The sequence below is a fragment of the Crocodylus porosus genome, unplaced genomic scaffold (genome assembly GCF_001723895.1).
Source record: "Crocodylus porosus isolate Cpor-Errol unplaced genomic scaffold, CroPor_comp1, whole genome shotgun sequence".
NCBI classification, from domain to species: Eukaryota; Metazoa; Chordata; order Crocodylia; family Crocodylidae; genus Crocodylus; species Crocodylus porosus.
Window position 1 is genome coordinate 102,705,548 of NW_017728947.1, and position 19,154 is coordinate 102,724,701.

The 19,154-nt window shown below is 45.1% G+C and overlaps 1 protein-coding gene across 5 annotated transcripts in view; it reads left to right on the plus strand.

Moving 5' to 3' along the window:
- Nucleotides 1-19,154, plus strand: part of CEP170B (centrosomal protein 170B) — a 79,243-nt gene that overhangs the window by 14,691 nt on the left and 45,398 nt on the right. For all 5 annotated transcript variants that reach the window (XM_019550803.1, XM_019550802.1, XM_019550804.1 and 2 more), the window contains exons 3-6: nucleotides 1,333-1,422; nucleotides 8,355-8,433; nucleotides 14,536-14,594; nucleotides 15,992-16,130. In XM_019550803.1, coding sequence (XP_019406348.1) covers nucleotides 1,333-1,422; nucleotides 8,355-8,433; nucleotides 14,536-14,594; nucleotides 15,992-16,130 — 367 coding nt within the window. The remainder of the gene's footprint in view (nucleotides 1-1,332; nucleotides 1,423-8,354; nucleotides 8,434-14,535; nucleotides 14,595-15,991; nucleotides 16,131-19,154) is intronic.

Here is a 19,154-nt window from a genome sequence, read left to right on the forward strand (position 1 = left end):
GTTGATATTCAGGAAGAGGAAAACTACATCACAGTTTTGATGTAGCTTGCCTTCTTACTTTGATGGCATGTTCATTATTACAGGTATTCAGTGAGTTTTATATTGATGTACTTTTCATTGATTGATCTAGTTTTTCCCGTTAGAATTTGGGTCACATGGGGAAACTGCAAATTACATTAAGTGTGGAGTAAAGAGTCTATCAGTACCTTCAGCTTGTAACCTTTATTAAATGTTTTGAATTATAAAGGATGTGTTTAAAAAAAAAAAAAAAACCCAGAAAAAGAGAGTATAGTCTTTTACCCATAGTAAATTTATGCATTTTTGAAGACCAAATTTATTAAGTCCAAATAGCTTCATGTGAAAACATTGGGATTATGCATTTGAGAAATTACGGATGTCTTCAAGTCTTTCCAGGAGATGGATTTTGAATAGCAAACTGACTTCTGATATAAAAATGTTAGCACTTTTCTCCTATTCAAAAAGAAATTTAAATAGCATTAAGTGGAAAATGTACGTACCCACCTCAGAAGACCTCTTGGTTTGGGTCAGATGCTAATAAATTATATTAAACAGAATGTATTAATATGAACCAGGTTTCTGTGACATGATTGACTTCAATACTGGGGTGACTGGACTGGATAATTCAGGAAGTTGTTTTCAGTCCTGTGTTCTGAAATATTTGTTTAAAAGTTGATTTTTGCTTAATCTCCCTAAAAAATAATTTTAAAAATCCTGAAATCAATTCCATTTTTGACCCTGAAATCAAATCAATTTAAGAGAATTTATTTTTTTTTAAAGTACAAGGTGGAAAGTAAACTTTGGTTACAAAGAAATGTTGAAAAATGGGGAGGTCCCAAAGGGCCTGGCTGCATTGCCTCAGCTGTTGTAACTGTGGAGCTCTGACAGCTTGCACCAGCTGAGCGTCTGCCTTTAGGTTGTCAGTCTGATTGCCTTGGGCTGTGTGTGTATGTGTTGATGCTGAAATCCTGGCTTACAGTCTTTGCTGCTTGAAATGATTTTCTTTTCTTTTTTGAACAGTAACACATTAACAAAAAAAAAAGAGTGAGACCAACCTTATATATCTGGGCATTTATCTGAAAGATTAGGAGAAACATTTTAGCTTGCAGCCTGTGATTAGCTGGTTGCCTCCAGTGAGATATTTTGGAACAACCATGGCGGCTTTTAATTGATCCTCTGCATATATAATATGATGTCTAATCCTCTCCTGTCAGTACCCTCATACCAACCTCGCAGAATATCACCCTTACTGTTCTGATTAACATTGTATCCTATGTCTGACCAGTCTTTAATTCATTATGCCTTTGTTTCTAGTCCCGCAGTGTGGATAAGCAGCATGCAGTTATCAACTATGACAAGGAAAAAGATGAGCACTGGGTGAAGGATCTTGGAAGCTTAAACGGGGTAAGTAATAAACTTGCCAGCTGACTGATGTGCGCTATATACATAGGTTGGTGGGCTCCGATCCTGTGCATGTTGACGTGCATGCATAGCTTTTACTTGCCAAAGTAGACCCCATTGAGTGAGCGGGAATTATTTATGGGAGCAGAACAAATCTCCTGCCAAAGCCTGTGCCTGCCCTTGGCTGCTTCTGTCACTGGAAGTTCTGGTGGCAGACAGCAGCTGCCACCGCAGTCTGCACACATCTGTGTACTTCTTGTGGCTCTGCGTGGCACCACTCAAGCATCTGTGCCACCAGAGCACCAATTATATGCTGGGAAGGTACCATCTGATGAATGTACCATGCCAGAGGGATGAAGATATGGATGCATCTACACATGCCCTCAGCTGTCAGGTAGTGGCAGAAGCCTTTCTGCACATGGTAGAGTGTAGGCTTCTGGTGCTACAAGGGAGCTTGTAGTATGCCCAGATCCTGTCATTTCGGCCCTCGGAAATTTCTGTAGTTGGAGTGATAAGCTGCTTAAAGTCGAAAACCTGAGCGCATGAGAATGTATGTGTGTTTATCTTCTCTACCCCTGCAGAACTCTCCATTTTTAAAAAAATCTTAGATTCAGTTGTGGGACAGAGGGAAATTACCTCCCCCAAAATAGGTTTGATACTCTTTTTTCATTAAACCCCTCTTCCCTCCCCCAAAAACAAAACAAAACAAAAAAACAACAACAACAACAATGTTCTGACCAACTTTATGAAAGAGCTAGTCCATTCTTTAGTTAGCTGCTCCTGCTGAGTAAGGTGACCTTGGGCCAAGGCAGCTGTCATGCGAAGGAATGATGTACGGTATAGTCTGTCTCTTTAATTTGTCTGAGGTAAACGGTTTAAAAGCTGCCTCTCGATAATCAGGCCAGGTCCCCTTCTGCTGGGCGGCTGCTTATTAAGATTGAGGGGTTATGTGGGATAATGAATCCAGCACAGAGCTGAGAGCCAAGAACTCCTGACTCTCTCTGTGCTCCAGCACTAACTCATTGTGGGGCCTTGAGTGACCCGGGGCTTTCCCACTTTCACCAACTTTTAGCTCTGACCTCTCCCGTAGTGTGGACGCAGTTATGTTCTTGTAGCTGTTCCTGTACAGGAATGGAAATGAGCTATACCGGTATAACAACATTCAAGCTGGAGGTTGTAATCAAGTGTGCTGCTTTGGTTAAAAATAACTCGTGCCTAATAGAAATAGTTACACCAATGAGAAACACTGCTTGTAAAACAGAGTCTTGACCTTTCCACCAGTGTCGTCATTGGAAAGCGAGAAGAATGATTCTTCCTCACCAGCTTAGAACCTGTGATGGGGTTAAGTCACTAGGGCAAAGCAGCAACAGCTAAAAGAGACTGCTAGGGGAAGGAGAAAAGGGGTAATACACACTGTAACTCAGGGGTGGGCAATATACAGCCTGTGGTGAGACTTTGTCTGACTCATGGTGGGTCCCCTGGCCCAGGGACAGTCCAGCTGTGGCACATCCTGCCACCCCCCCTGGGTACACAACAGGGCCGGGGTGCCTCCACAGGTGGATTGCCTTTCTAGGCAGCCCAGGTGGCAGGCGGTTACTTCTGGCTGCTGCTGCTGCTGGCCACAGCCCTGCAGTTCGGTGGGGACCCATACTGCGCAGCCCCAACCCTGCGTGCCCTGCATCTGCTCGAGTGCCTGCCTGGGTTCAGCAGCAGTGGCACTGGACAAAAGCTGTTGTTCAGTCCAGGGTAAAAGTGACCCCTCCCCCTCCTGCTGCTGCCAGTTCCCTGCAGCAGCTGCCTGGACCCCACGCTGGGCCACCCTGTGGCATAGCCCAGAGGCGGTGATGATGGCAGTGAAGGTGCAGGGCAGCCCCGCATAGGCTTCAGGCAGCTGCAGCAAGGAACTGCCAGTAGCAGGAGGAGGGGCCGGTTTTACCCCTTGCTGGACAACAGCTTTTGTCTGCTGCTGCTGCTGCTGCTGCTGAGCCTGGGTGGGCAAGCCCGAAGCAGGTGTGAGGCACATGGGGTTGGAGCTGTGCAATGTGGGTCCTTGCTGCTCCTGTAGGGCTGGGGCCAACAGTGGTGACAGCCAAAAATTGCCGCCTGCCACCTGGGCTGCCTAGAAAGGCAGTCCAGCTGCAGAGCGGCCCCAGGCCTGCTGCATGTCTGGGATGGCAGGATGCACCACGACTGGGCAGCACAGGGCAGGCCGACTCAGGGCTGTGTGGGTTCTGGCTGATCCACTCCAGCAGGGGTGAGTGCAGTGTAGGTGCAGGGCACGCTGGGGCTGTGTGCTGCCACAGTTGGGGAGGCACCTCAAGGTGTGCGGTTTCCAAGCTGTTGCAGGGCAGGTGCTGACCAGCTCATGGTGGGTACACAGAGGGGGCTCCCATGCACACCCCACCATACCCACAAACCCTCCCTCACACACAGTAACACGCCCCACAAACTGCACCTACCCACACCATTCCCACATGCACCTCCCTTTCCTCCCCAGCCTCACACTTGCGTCCTTCAGGGAGGAGCCCCACTCACTGCTACCCACATGCACCCCTCCCCACACACATACTCCACACTCACCCTCCCATGCACCCCCAGCCACTGTCCACTGTCCCCCTCCACGCATCCCACAAGCCCCATAACACCCCCCCATAAACAGACCCCAACAATCTCCCATACCCACACACGTCCACCCCTCACACCCTTCCCTACCCCACATTAAACACACACCCACACAGATACACACCCACCCCTCTATACCCCCTGCCCCATCACACTCCCCTACAATATAGAAGAGTAAGGCTTAATTTTGAATGATTAAGCAATCACGTCTATATACACCACACGAATGCACACAGATCAGGACAAAAATATTTTTAAAAAATAAAATTATGTTATTGCCAATATTTGATTTTTAGTATATAATTTTTTTTTTCCAGTTCCAAGATGGCAAACCCCCTTCCCAAAAGGAGTACTTCTGGGGGCAAGGGGAGAGACTTCCGGTGACAAAGGACAGGGGTTAGGGGGTGGGACTTCTAGTCCCAAGATGGTGAACAAGGGGTGGAGCACCTGTCAAGGACTTGAGCTGCCGTTTCGACCCACGACACCTTGCCAAAACTTGTTAATAATTGCCCCCTCTGCTATAACTGTTTCTTTAAATTACTACTACTGCTGTACTACTATTAGTAGTTAGAAGTATCAGATCGGCACCAGTATGTGTGGGAAATTTACATTATAGGCTATTGGTTTTTTTTGGCCTGTGTAGCCAATAATGTTCACCAATAAATATAATGAATTAAGCCTTATGGCCAGGACCTCCAGATGCCTGGGTTCCCTCAGGAAATGGCGGGCTTCCTCTTGCAGGCAGGCAGCATTCTAGCCTGCAGTGGGCCCTGCTTGGGGCTTCCAGGCGTGAGAGATGGGGTACCGTGTGCATGCGTGCGGCCGCATGCATGTGGCTAGGAGTACAGCTAAGCAGTGTGGAGAGCAGCTCTCTGTAGGTAGTCTGTGGAGGGGAAGGGACATGGGGGAAGGAAGGAGAATGGGGAGGGGTAGATCAAGGCCATCACTGGGAGGGAGAGGGGCAGAGGCTGGGGTTGGGGGAGCTGCCCAGCCATTGTAGTACATAGGACCCAGGCTGGGGTGGGGAGCTGGACAGCTACAGGCAGCTCATTCAGGAGCGGGGCGGTGCTGCTCCCTGCCACTGCATGCATCCCCTGGGGGAAGCACCGTGGGTGGGGCATGTCTTGTGTCCCCCTCGCCCCCCACTGTGTGTGGGGCAGATGCAGGCCACTTGCTGTGGGCTTTGGGCTCTCTGCTCTGCTGCTTTTGCCCTGGGAGCCCTGTGCCAGCCGTGCGCCCCCTGCCCATCTGGCAGCAGTGTGGACAGCAAGTTGTGCCTCCTGCTGCCAGGCTAGCAGAGAGCGCACAGCTAGCACGGGACTCCTGGAGCAAAGGCAGCAGGGCAGAGAGCCCCAAGTCCAACAAGCAGCCTGCATCTGTCCTTGCCCTGTTTGACTCTGGTTAAAAGCGTCCCTGTACTTAAAAACGGTAGTGGCAGCACTTGAACTGAAGTTCATTCAGTGAATTTTAGTTCAAGCACCCCCACTGTCATTTTTAAGCACCAGGACAGTGATCCCCTGGACGAGCTGCTCACGGCTTCGTCCCATTCACCACCCTGGCTGGGCAGCGCTCCTTGCCCCTGCCCCGCTTCCTCCTTCACTGTGGTGGCCTTGATCTGCCCCATCCCTTCCCCTCCACAAACTTACCTGCAGGGACCTGCTTTCCACACTGCACAGCTGCATTCCTGTAAATTGGTTATTGTATCGGTAGCGGCCAATATGGCTGGTTAATAATCGGCTATTGGTATCAGTCAAGAACATCTTTATCGGTACGCCCCTACGAGTAGTCATTAATATTATTATGTAATTAGCTAGCTTTAGAAGAATTACGATCTGTGTAGTGACCCAAGTACTAGGTTTTTCAACTTTTTCCAGGTACCAGTTTTTCAGAGCTGGAAAATACACTTTTCTGTTGTAAAAAGATGTATGGACTAAGCTGAATTTTTTGTATAATAGCAATTTCAATTAATATTTTTACCTTTCAAGAAATTTTGTTTAGAAAAAAACTAAATGCTGTTTCAAAGGAATTTTTATTAAAAATATTTATCTTTTCATTTTGATATTTAAAATTAATTTCAGACTTGTCAGTAGCTTTGTTAAGTACTACCATATCAAGTAATTTTAATTTGATAGTGAAATATTCCATTTCATGTATGTAGTTTGATTTTCTTTTTTGCTATTCTATTCTGTTCTATTTCAGGGTATCCTTACTTAATTCAGATTGAACTATTTTAATTTCTAGGTAAAAAAATTTGAATCCATACTTATTATAATGCCCTATATAGTGTGGGTGGGTATGGTTAGGTGGGATAATATCAAATAGAATATTTTCTCTCTTTTTATGTCATGACCTTATACACTACTTCTGATGCATTGCAGAATAATTTCAAAGTAAAAATAATTAAAAATGAGAGTAAATGTTAATGTTGAACCACATTTTCATTAATGGGAATATTTTGCCCCCAGACCAGTGGAATGTTGTTGCTATATATATACTAGCCAAGGGTCTAGCTCTAGCTTTCAATAAATATTTCTCTCAATTTAATGCTTGTTCTTGTCAGGAGTATTTTACCTGGAGCATTGAGAGGGGAGGAGGAGGGAAGAGTCTTGCCCCAGGGCTGCAGGTGTATTACGTCATTTTTATCAGTCAGCTTGTTTCTTCAAAGTCACTTCTCAGATTGTTTTTTTCCCTTATTTCACAAGCAGTTATTTCACTGTCATGCACCCAACAAGGGCTACATTCTCTGTGGTAAATGTATTGTCACTCCCAAAACCTAACAGAAGACAGCTGCTGTTCATTTCCTGTTTGTGTAGCTCTATGAATTCTATCTTGGAATATCGGACAACTCCTGAATTTTTGTATTTTTTTTTTCCCCCAATGGCCATCTGAAGGCAGCTGTGTGCCTAGTCCCTCATCAGCAGGCCAACTCTTGTTTGCATAAGTTTGTGATCTGTTTTTATTTTGAACTGGCCATATAGAAACTGGTTATACTTACTGTCAAGGACCTACCTGAGGTTTGTAGTACCACAAACCATATATGGCTGCATGTCTGGATGTGGCCATGGGGGCTGAGTTGTATTCCCAGTTCTGTCCAGCGTTTCTGCACTAGGGTCAGAAATTACACACTAACTGGTATAAGTGATCAGAAACCAGTTCAAATCTGTAACACAACAGAAGCTCAATGCACGTAAACTGCTTTCAGAAGGGCCCAAACCAGTTTAAAATAAACCTGGATAGATGTAGTATCAGACTTAACCGAGTTAGGTTAAATTGATTTATTGACCTTCTGTCCCAGGTTCCCTCCACATTCAAGTAACTCACAGTCCACCAGCAGCCCAGGATGCTTTGTACCACCCCCACAAACCCCTTCTTGCAGGGTGGATGTACCTGAGCTGTCTGGTCCAGCTGAGCAGGGAGGCTGCTTTAATGCCCCCTGGCTTCTGGCTTGAGCCACTGCAGGCATGTGACAGAATTTTGGAATCAAAAGTGAATGTCTGTTCACTTGCTTATCAGTTCAATCCCTGCAGTTTAGACTAACCTGCAAAGACTGAATCGATTCAGCCTTGGGCTTTTTGACTGTGTGAAATCCAGGGTGGGTGCAGCAGCATAGTTGCACCCTCCTTTGCTCTGCTGTACAACAGCTCTTGGTGTGGGGTTTGACTGGCCCTTGATTTTGTGGGACTCTGGATCCCAGGGTGTGAATACTGCCACTGCTAATCTTCTCTTTCCCTTGTTGCTGAATTCAGTGGAGCAAGAGAAAGGAGGAGGGGAAGGCGAACATGAGCAGCATTCATGCCTTGGACTCCAGAACCATGTGGAAGCAGGGGTTCTGGCTAGACTCTGCCCTTGTTAGCTGGTGGGGTCAGAGCTCAGTGCTTGCACAATGCTCTGGCAGGAGCTTGCACTACCTGGGCAGCGAGGTCAGAGCTCACTATGCATGCATGGTGCAGCCAAAATGAATGGGGCTCCCTGTTCTTGGATCTACTCCTGGTGAGACCTCCTGTGACAAGTTCCACAAGTGAATTACACACCATGTAAAAAAGGTCTTCCTCTTACTTGTTTTATGTTTGCAGTGTTTTATTTTCAGCAATAGCTGTGTGAAAACAAATTCAGTTCAGTAGCTAGAACGCATATTATTCTGGCCATTGCCAAACTGCATTTCATTTTCACTAAACAGTGGGTAGACCACGGTGTCTTTGGATTTGTATGCACGTTCCATTAGTTTTAGCAGTTCCATTGGCTTGCTTGGATGCATTTTAACATGTCAGCTTTATCCCTTCCATCAACATAGTGCCTGTGCTTCCTCCTCACAGACATTCGTGAACGACGTGCGGATTCCTGACCAGAAGTACATCACGTTAAAACTGAATGACGTGATTCGCTTTGGCTACGATATCCTTGTGTATGGGAGGTGTAATGCACTATTTTTGTTTAAGTTCCCTGCTGTTTGCTCTGTGGAGAGCTAAATATCACTGATTACTACTAATGACTAAGTGTCTTTTATTTTGCCACTTGGAGCTTTTAGATGTCTCATCAACCTATTTCCTTCATTTTGGGCCTAGTCCAAAGCATAATTATATCAGCTTCCAGTGATTTCACTGGGCTTTGGACCTTTGGCAAGAATTGCATTCAGTTTGGATACCATTACTCCTGAGTTGTATACATTTTTTAATTAGGAGACCTCCGTATTAAGCCATTGGCACAATACCGACATTGTGAAGTTATTTATGGTTTTTGCAGATGTGATGATTTGGTGGGTTTTGTTAATCAGTTCATAGAGCAGATTTTTAGTCCTGCCAAAGCCAAGGCACAGCCTGTTTGCAAAAATGCACCCCTCTTGCTGTGTTTGCAGGGGAATTGTGTATGCAAATATTCCTAGTTACATGACTTTTATGTTCTCTGATAGTTACTTGAATGGGTGGTTTCTAAAATTTGCCCCTGCAGATTGCTGCTGGCACAGAATATGTGGGCACATTTGTTTTATTTCCAAGCATTGCTGCTCGTTGAAGAAGGTCAGGTACTGGACACGAATGCTATTACAAAATGTGCTAGACTTTGCTGTAACATCATTGTTACTTTATCTTCATTCTCCTTTTTCTCATCCCAGAACTACTTTTCATGCGTAAGGTTAGACTCATGTCTAAATGCCTTGCTGAAACAGAGTCTATACAATTGGTTAATTATATAGGTGGGGCTGTGAGTACTGCCTACTCTTAAGGTTTTTCAATGATTTCCATTTTCAAAAAAACCCTGTCTTCAGTTGCTTTGCCTGGCTGGGCTCAAGTTTTTTATGCTGGGTGTCTGCTATAGGCTGGTTTTATGTGGAAAATGTTAGTCAGCAAAGTTCAGGAATTTCTGAGAATGTGGCTAGAAAAAACTGTTCAACTATTAATATAGTCTGAACATTTTTGGAAAATTCTAACACCTGCCATGTTGTGGCTGTTGATAGTTGGAAGAAGAGTGTCCTTTCTGTCAGGGCTATGCCTCTTCCACTCCCTGCAAAAATCCATGCAAATTTGACAAAGTTCATAGGAAAGTGGGGCTGGAAGGGACCTCATGAGATCATCTAGTCCAGCCCCCTGCTCAAGGCATGATCACCCCTGACTAAACCATCCAGTCAAGTCTAACCTGCTCTTGGAAATTTTCAGGGATAGAGATTCCATAATTTCTCTAGCTAGCCTGTTTGAATGCTTGCTCGTGCATTCAAACAGGCTAACTTTCATGGTGAGAGAGGTCCTCCTAATCTCCAATTTAAATTTCTCCTGCTGCAGTTTGAGATCATTGTTCCTAGTCCTGTCCCCTGCTGCTGCAGAGAAAAGTCTAGCTCCATCCTCTTTTTATAATCACCCTTCAGGTATTTGATGACTTCTGTCAAATCCCCCCAAGGTCTCATCTTCTCCTAAATCTTGCTTCTCAGGCCTCTAATCATTTTTACTGCTTGCTGCTGGACTCTTTCTAAGCTATCTGTTAAGGCTGTGCAAAACAGCTGTGTTTGGATTTGGTTTCAGATTTGGCCGTTTTGGGGACAGTGATTCGTTTTGGTGTTTTGGTTCACTGTTCTGTTTTGTTTTGGCCAAATCTATTTCAAAGGGCTGCATGGGAAGCTTTGCACAGCCCTACCTAGCTGTGCAGGGCTTGGGGCTGGGGTCTGCAGGGCCCCAGTGGGGAGCAGGATGGGGCTGTGGGTGGCTCATCTGTGGGGAGGAGGAGGGCCACTACTCTCCATGTAGATGAGGAGACCCCTGTGCAGATCTCTGATCCCTGTCATGCTAAGTCACTGGTCAGGGAAGCAAGCCTGCTGGTCCCTGCCATGTGATCTGGCTCCACATGGAGCAGAGATCCGTGACAGGGTCTCTTCCTCACCACTGCCCATCCCAGACAGCCCACAGGGATCTCTGCTCGCTGTGGAGCCAGGTCGTATGGCAGGGACCATTACTGCCGCATGACTTGGATCTGCAGGGGGCAGGGATCCACGCCGGGTCTCCTCCCTGCTACTGCCCGCCCCATGCAGCCCCACGTTGCCAGGGCAAGCAGCGGTGACAAACAGACCCTCGGCACAGCTCTGTGCTCCCTGTGGAGCTGAGTCATGCAGCAGGGTAGCAGCATATAGCTGTTTTCCTGCAAGCCCGGCTCCAAAACGCTGAAATTTTCCAAAACATTTTCGAAACATTTCAGATGCCTTGTTTTGTTTCGGAGAGTTTCTGATCCTTCCGTTTTCATTTGGATTTGGTGTTTTGGGTGTCAGAACAGCTCGAAACACCTCCGAAGCAAAACAGCTGCCAAAATTTCGCACAGCCCTGCTGTCTGTGACTTTCTAATAAGCCTTTGTCCTGCTGCCAGTTTGGCCAGGCTCACTGGAAGCTTGAGAGAGGTTAATGGATAAAATCTCCAGGTATTCTGTACTTACAGAGCGTGCTTCAGTCCCTCAGTTCCTAATGCTGCTTGGATTGAACAGGAACCATCGTCACTGAAAACCTGAACAGGCTCCAGTCCAGGACTCCAGGGATGATGCTGAAATTTCCTTGTAACGGCAGCTCCAGTCTGCAATAGAACCAGGCACCAGAACTGGGTGCGGGGTCTGTTTTTTTTTTCCTGTGAACTCAAGTGACCTCTCTTACTGCTGATCAGGCAGTATGGAGGAGGGAGCCACCAGGGACAAGTGCAGAAGGGATGTAGGGTTTTGCAAGGTAGGATTGAAGAGTTCAGTGAGAGCACAGTGAGGCACAGGCTGCTACTGAAGGCTTGCAAGGGGGTGGAGAAAGGGACTTGGGGGGCAAGATTTGGATTGGGAAATGGGGAGGGGAAAAAGAAGGGGAGAGAGCAGGGAGCTAAGATTAGATGAAGGGTTGGAGCATGGAGAGGGAGAACTGGAAGTGGCTTGGCAAAGAGGCTGGTGCAAGGAGGTGAAGACAGTGAAGTTGAGAAGCCTGAAGAGAGGATGATTGGGAACCCCTGGGAATGGGAACATGGGTGAGTGCCTGGTGGCCAGGAGTGGGGAAGAGCGGGTAGAAGAGAGCACTGGCTGGGCAAAAGGACTAGGATTGACTGAGGAGCCTCACAGGTCGGGGGGGATGGAACAGGGATGAGGAGCCAGGAAAGGGGTAAGGACTGGACAGGATCATGCTGAAGAAGGCTAAAAGGGATCTAGCTTGGCACAAACGGAGCAGAAGGCCAAGCTCATTAGAACACCCCAGAGTCTTGGCAGTCCTCTGCTGTCAGCCAGTCTCCATAAAACCTGCTGGGAAAGGTCCCAGCCCCTTCTAGTGCTGGTCTGTCAGTTAGCTGTAGCAGATCGGAGGGTTCAGCTCTGCTGATGACCCATGTGAGTATCTAAGATCTTGTGATGTCCTTTCTATTTACTTTATTTTTTTTTAATCAACCGTGAAAATTTCACACCAAAAGCTACCTTTAAAAGAGTATTATTAAGATAGCAAAGTGGAATGTTCAAAAGATAGGAAATACAAGAAGGATTGCCTGTGCAGCCCTAATTTTGCCTTCTTCATGCAGGCTCCAGTTACATGCTCGCATGCGTATTGTTTTTTCTAGAGGCTGCCTGTCTCATCCCCTGCACAGCACAGGCTGGCTTACAGGATGAATCAGGTTGTGTAGTGAGACTGTCATCTGTGGGAGTCCTTCATTATTGGCTATAGTAATTGGCAGGGGTGGAGTAAATGAGGTGGAGGATTGGAAGCAGAAAAAGGAAAATTCATGGTTCAGGGCCAAGAGTGCTGGCCTGGGGAGCTGGATTCCACTCTTGTCAGCCGCAGTGTTCCCTGTGATATGGGCTGGTCACAGGTGGTCACTACTGGTGTGTGTGTGTCATTTTTTGGGTTTCCAGTATGATATCCTGGGGCTTGATTTGCAGAGGTAGTGAACACAGTGAGGTGTGCAGCTGAGGCCAATAGAAGCTGTGGTTTGACCATATGACGTGATATCTAATGTTACTGTCCTGAAAATTCAAATCCTCAGCATTTCAGATTGGAGATCCAATATGCGCTTAGTCTCTTTCTGCCTCATTTCTCAGTCTGCAAAATGGCAAGAGTGCCTGTCCCTCGCCTCACAGTGGTGTTATGAAAATAAGTTAGCCAGCATGTGTGAAGTGCTCGGAGATGGTAGTGGTGTATGTTGTAAAATCCTAGGAGAAAATCTTCATAACTCTGCTTTCAGGATAGGGCTTGAATAAGGCCTAGGAGACTGGTTAACAAGAAGAAAATAAGGTATTGAATAGCTACTTATCCAGCCAGTGATGTCCGTCCCATGGGCAGGGCTCTGTGGAAGATGGTAATTCATCATGTAATTGAAGACTTCATCATGTACATACATGAAAGGCACAAATTAAGGTTGTCCAGGCAACTTTGGCTGCTTACAGACATGGAAAAAAACAAACAGCGCTTTAAGCTCAGCATGCCCCAGCACCAAGCGCAGTGCGTACCTAGAAGAGGCATCGCATTAGTTAGATCCTGCTTGCCCAACATCTGTATAGGTTAGGTGCTTCAGTGGGACTTTTTGGTGCTTCTATCTAATAGCTGATTGAATCAGCTTTAGATAAAAACACCAAAAATCCCTGCTGAAGCTCTTGATCTATACAGATGCTGCAGAGCTGGGTTGAATTATTGTGCTGCTTCCTGTAAAGTGCTTCCCCCCCCATCTGTCAGTGCCCTGCATTTCTGGTTTTCCCTAACTTTAGAGAGTGGTTGACTTTGCAACCTTAATAGTGTGTTTCACACGTACTTTTTTTTTCTATGCAGTGTATAAGTTCTCTTGTAATCTCTGATTTGCTGTAAACAGAAACCTGAAGAAGACTTACTATAAACATGAATACATTGAAGGACAGTGGCTACAGCGTGGAGCCTAAACTTGCAGTAATTCTGAAAACGTGAATTTTGGAATTGGAGTGCCTATGCCTGCAGCCCTTGTAGCTATTCATATTAAATGAATTGCTGAATTTATTACCCCTTGGCAAGTAGATTTATGAGGGCCTGTCACATCAGTCCATTTTAGAAAACATGACTAATGTACCCAATGTATACATCCTCCCTCTCCTTTGCCGCTTAAATGCCATTTTTTCAGACTGTTCGTAGGCCCACCTTGCTCAGCTCTGTACAGATGGCAGCATCTTTTCATGTTCTGTGAGTCATCTGTGCTCAGTTGCACAAGGGTGTACATGCTCTTCCATTTACGGCATCCCTTACAAACTAATGTAGTTTCGCCCTCTACCAATATTACTTGGTCTATTTTAGTTTAACATTTCCCACCATTATTTTTCTTTCCCCTGGTTTTGTATAATTTTTATGGAGCTGTTTCTGACGGCTTTTCTCAGTGCTTCCATTATTCATTTTCTGCCCAGCACTTCATGGAGGTTATAGTCTGAGTTCCATACATATTGGCAGAATCACGTTTTAAGAAGGCATATCTGCTCACAACCTGATTTACTCTTCATATGTGAAACTGTAGTGACTGTAAACCTTGCTAATGCAGAGCAGCAGGCGTATGTCTTAGTCTGAGGCATCCGTTCAGGGTACGAAAGCTTCCTCTTCCATCTTTGCACGTGAGCATGTGGCGCTAATCCGGTTATGCCTTGGGTACTGAGGAGGAAGAGCAGGAGCCGTGCAGCAGAGAGTTAGTTCAAGAGGAGGGAGGGAATGGTATCATGGCCCTGGATCCTCCCATTCCTTGTAGCAATGAGTCAGTATTTCTCCCCACAACTCCCCTTGATGTGGGCCGGGTACGTGCTGCTCTTTACTTAGCACTGGGTCGAACAGCTCAATCAAGTCTATAGAAATGATCAGCGATCTGCTGTAAAAGAGGTGCAGGTGTTGTTTTGAGACAGTTATGTCATACAGTTTTGAAAGAGTGAAGATTGCTATAAATATCTGTATTTTTTCCTCCTTTGTGCTTTCTGAGTTTTATAATCTCCATTTCAGTAACTAAATTGTGGATAGATTTGTTGTATTGTTTTTTTTTCCTTCTTTACTTCCTTAACAAGCTCTGTACATTCAAACATGTATGTCCTGGAACATATTCAACACAAAGTTCCCGAGGAAGCATTAAAGGTAAGCACATATGTGCTGTTTTTGTAAAGAGATATATCAGGTAATGACACCATTAATCAGAAAAATGCTAAATATCCTTACTTTTTTTCTGAGCGCTTGTGCCAGCTTGAAACTCTTATGTGCTTCAGTAAAGCAGTTTGGAAACAACCCCAACTCACAGTTTCTCTTCAATATGCGACTGGTAGGACCTTGCTTTGAGGATAGATGCATCTCCCAGGTAGCTCGGTTCTAATCTTCCTGTCCCGATTCTAACATTTAACTGAAATTATTTATGGAGTTGTGATTACCAGGAGATAAAGTTACTAGAGCTTTAGAACATAAAGAGGAACAGCCACAGCCTTGAACTGATTCATTAAGAAGTCTGTATCCCCTTAAAAATCAAGTAGCAAATCATGAATCTGGTTTTTTTGGATGGCGTGGCCTATACTGGCTCTTTAATATTTCCTCTGGTGGGTTAAAATTTGCTCAATTTACTCTTGCTGTTTGCCTGATTTTTACAAGTTCCTTTCACCTTCTAAACTCCTAATCTTTTCTCATGGAGCAGCCCCTCCTGCATCAGTGAGGTGGCTCTCCTGAATGTAGCACAGAAGCAGATACAAAACTTCCCATTATCAGTTTGGTCACAGCAGAAAAGCAGCTGCCTCTAGGACAGTGATGGTTTAACAGCTCACAGTGACATTGCAAAGTTGCTTAGACCTAGAAATACCGATGCCAAATGTCAGTCTTTAACTGAATTCTACTTTCTTGGCCAGGTTTTGTTTTTAAGCACACCAGCATAGTCTAGTGTGTGGGAGGTTTGGACTGAGTGGGTGATTAATTGTGCTTACTCAGACCTGATTTAAATAGGAACACCCTTTTTTATGGATTCAGTTCTGGTTGGATCAGTTAGCACTTTAATAATGCAACCTCTTAATTTGAAATAGCTTCCCAATCCTTCTGTCCAGATCTGGTGGAAATAATGAGGAATATGTTCTGTGGCATCACTGAACGTTTAAGATAAGATACGTAAAAAGCACAGCTTGAAAGAATTTATAATGCCATTGTGAAAATAAAGCAGACTTCAGCTCTGGGATCCTGAATGGAAGTGGCATTAATTCCAATCGTTCCTAGTTTATTCTTAAAAGCATTTTCTAATGAGATGTTTTGTGGAGCTAAGTCATAGTGACCTTTGTGCAGACTAGCTATGTCATTTTAGACCTTTCTGAACAAGGTATTCGAAAGCTTCTCAGCTGGCATTTATTACTATACTCCACAGCTTTTTGTTCAGGTGTGTGTTTTCCTCTTGTTACAGAGCACAACCACAATATTTGTCTTGATACGAGTACATTGAACTATTGTTCTTTCCATTTCGACAGCAGTCGAAAACACCATACCCATTATTGCTTCTGTCTCTGCAGCATGAGAAGTACACTAGCCAACTCCAGATGAATTTCAAGGGCACGGCAATAAAAAGGGTGGAGCAGTCGATGGAACATGGTGGTTATAACGAATCTACGCAAGCAAAACTAGAGAAAGGAGAGAGGAAAGCAATTACAGGTACTTGCTCAAAAACCAGTTATTCGAGATTTGCAACAGTTGCTTTACAATGCACTCTGCTTTCTATACAGATTCAGAATAGATCTACAAATAACAGGCTGAATCTACAAGCTATTACAGATGTGTCATCTTTCTAAAGCTCTATTATGAGTTGACTTGTTTCAGACTATGAGCCTTGCCTTCTCTGATTCTGCCTTCAAAAGAAACCTGCCGGTTTGATGTTGCAAGCACGCTTTGCTATTGTAATGATGTTTTCTATTAGTTCAGTTGGGGGGGGGGAGGGAGACCTGGTTTGGCTACTTCTTGGCGACTGTCTGGTCTGCTTCTAATTTCTGAATTGTAAGCTAATGAGTGAATACCACCAGTGACTTGGAATGAGAGCTAGAAAGCTTCAGTGGATGCTCCCCTGTGAGCAAGGGTAGAAGCAGCATAGAATTTGTCCTTGAGACTCTGCTTGGTCTTTTCCTCCTGGAACAGACAGTTACTTTAGGCAATTGAACTGGGTTTTGTGCTAGGACAGATTGGTTCTGAGGCTCTTCTATAACATTTTCCCAGCATTCCTGTGTCTGCCAGTACTGTCCACCCCAAGTCCATGGTCTTCCTACCATGGTCCAGTCTCAACCAGAATGTCTGCTGTTCCTTTCCTCCCCTGCACTGCTGCAGACCTATAGGGCAAATGGATATAGCAGCCTCTCTTCACATCCCCACACTCCAGTGCATCTCCTTTGGTTGTGCCTGAGAATGCGTTGCATGTCTTCTGAAGCTTTAAGCTTCTAAGGGGAGCCAAGACCCACTTTATGCACTCTGAATACAACAGTTGCTCTCAACCCTGGATGCCCCAAGGTGCCAGGACAGTGAAAGAAAGTAGTAGGCTTGGAGGTTAGCAGAGAGATGCTGTCAGACTTGCTGAGGGGGTCCCATGAGCCTTCAAAGGAAAGAGAAAGGGAAAAGAGTTTAGGGAGTGTGTGGTTGAGTTGTAGGATGGAGGTGACCCAGAGACCACAAGGGGTGCATGGGTTTGGGACAAAAACGTCACATCTGCGCAGGTACTGGTTGAGATTTTTCCATTGCTAGTTCTGGCCAGAGTGAGTTTAGTGACCTTAATCTCCTTTATTGTTCATTGTTTCTGGGGAAATCCCATTAAGCTGGGAAAGGGCATATTAAAGCAGAGTATTGTTTCCCTTCAGTCTTTCCTCCTGCTGCATGTGGAAGTACACACAATCACACTCCTGACTTCAGTCCCTGTGCCATGGACACCTTTCCCACATCACTTCACATGTGTACTCAGGTCACTTTCCTACTGTGAGTTTACTAGATGTGGCAGATGCAGCTTTGCCTTCCTGGGAGTCCTTTGTGAGCGCTCAGAAGAATGTACTTAGCTGTGATTAACTGTGACACTGAGGAGGGTGAGAAGGGGTGAACTTTTATCTGGAGGGAAAAACTACCCAGCTGTAGCGTAACTCGAGCCAGGTTCTCAAAATGTGTTGCAAATAACTGGTCTTTAAGCTCCAAATATAACAGATTTACTTTCATCACCTCCTGGCTGACAACGTGGTATCTTCAGAGATTATGCATGAGCTTTATTGTTTTTGTTCTTTTCATCACTTATCACCTTGCAAAATTTGTGGCTTTCAGGGTATTTTCTGTTGAGCCCATGGCAGTCGATATTTGGGAAAAATCTCTGAATCCAGAACATAAGCAGATGCTCCAGCACAGAGACCCACTTCCTCAGGGTGTAACTCTGGGAAAGCATATTCAGTTTAATCTTCACTAGCAGGCACCAGCCACTAAATCTGAGGTACAAAGGTTCAGATTGCACAGAAGTGGTGAATTTTTCAGTAAGGGAAGATGTGACCTGTTCTTACTAATATTGACTGACAGTTCAATGTTCAGTCCTTGAAAATGCTGAGCCCAGTGTGTGAAAGCTGCTAACCCTACTGAAGCAAAGCGGAGTTGAGTAAGTCTGACTGTTTTGAAGGAGGTACTCAGTACTTCACAGGGTTGGGTCCAAAGTCCAGCAGGATCGCTGGGGAGTACTTGATGGCTTTGCATCTCCCTCACCCTTCAGATGGTGCTTTCCTTTCTCTAACAGGGTGTGTCTGTATTCAATCGCCTTCAGAGTTGGGACTAATTTGCTCGGTCTTAGGTTACAGACAATGTCCCTCCATTTCCTGGAGGGGTAGGGGCAGTTTAAAACATCAGTGGAAAGAAGAGCAGAATAACAGTACAGCGAGTGGGTTTTATTGAATGGCACTAAGATGCTTGGAAGAGAGGATAATTCTGCTAAGCGTGTAGTTATTTAGTGACTTGCATCTGGTAATTTAAAGAAAGGTCTGTGGTGACAAAAGCCTTTAAAACAATATATTGTCATTCTAGTGTAAAACATGGAAGAAGAGAGGAGCAGAGATGCAGGACTTCTGTAAGAGAAAGAGTTTAATAAATTAGAGCTGGCTGAAGATGGGGGTTGAGAGGAGGTGATTGGGGGGTGAGAGTATGGTGAATCGGATGGAAGGTTAGGTGAGCACTTCCGGTTTCACTTTATCTTACAAGTTGGCATGCCGGTTAGTGGAGCATGTCAGCTTGTAAGATGCCGGATAGCCCAGCTTTTACTGTATACTGCCTTTAATGAGACATTTATACGGATAAGAAAAGCATGTGCAGTTTGACTACCTGGTATTAAAACTCAGAGCTGTCATTTCTCATGCTTCAGGACATAAACTGATCACCAGAGTGGATTAGGAAACTTCTCAGGTGTATAGCTTCACACAGCTATACAGTCTTTAAGGCTTTCTCTGGAGCCCTTGGCTGATATCTGGGTTGACATACTGGACTAGGGAGGCCACAGATAGGTTTCTGTGTTCTCTGCATGTAATTACAGGCTTTGAGATGGTCATAAAAAGATATTATACATATGTAGGCTTCCTATAATGTTTGCATAATCTATTTTAACACACTGCCTTTTTAGTTTAAAAACAATGTTGCTTTTTTTTTCTTTGAGTCCTCCAGTACCTTCGGCCAATGAAA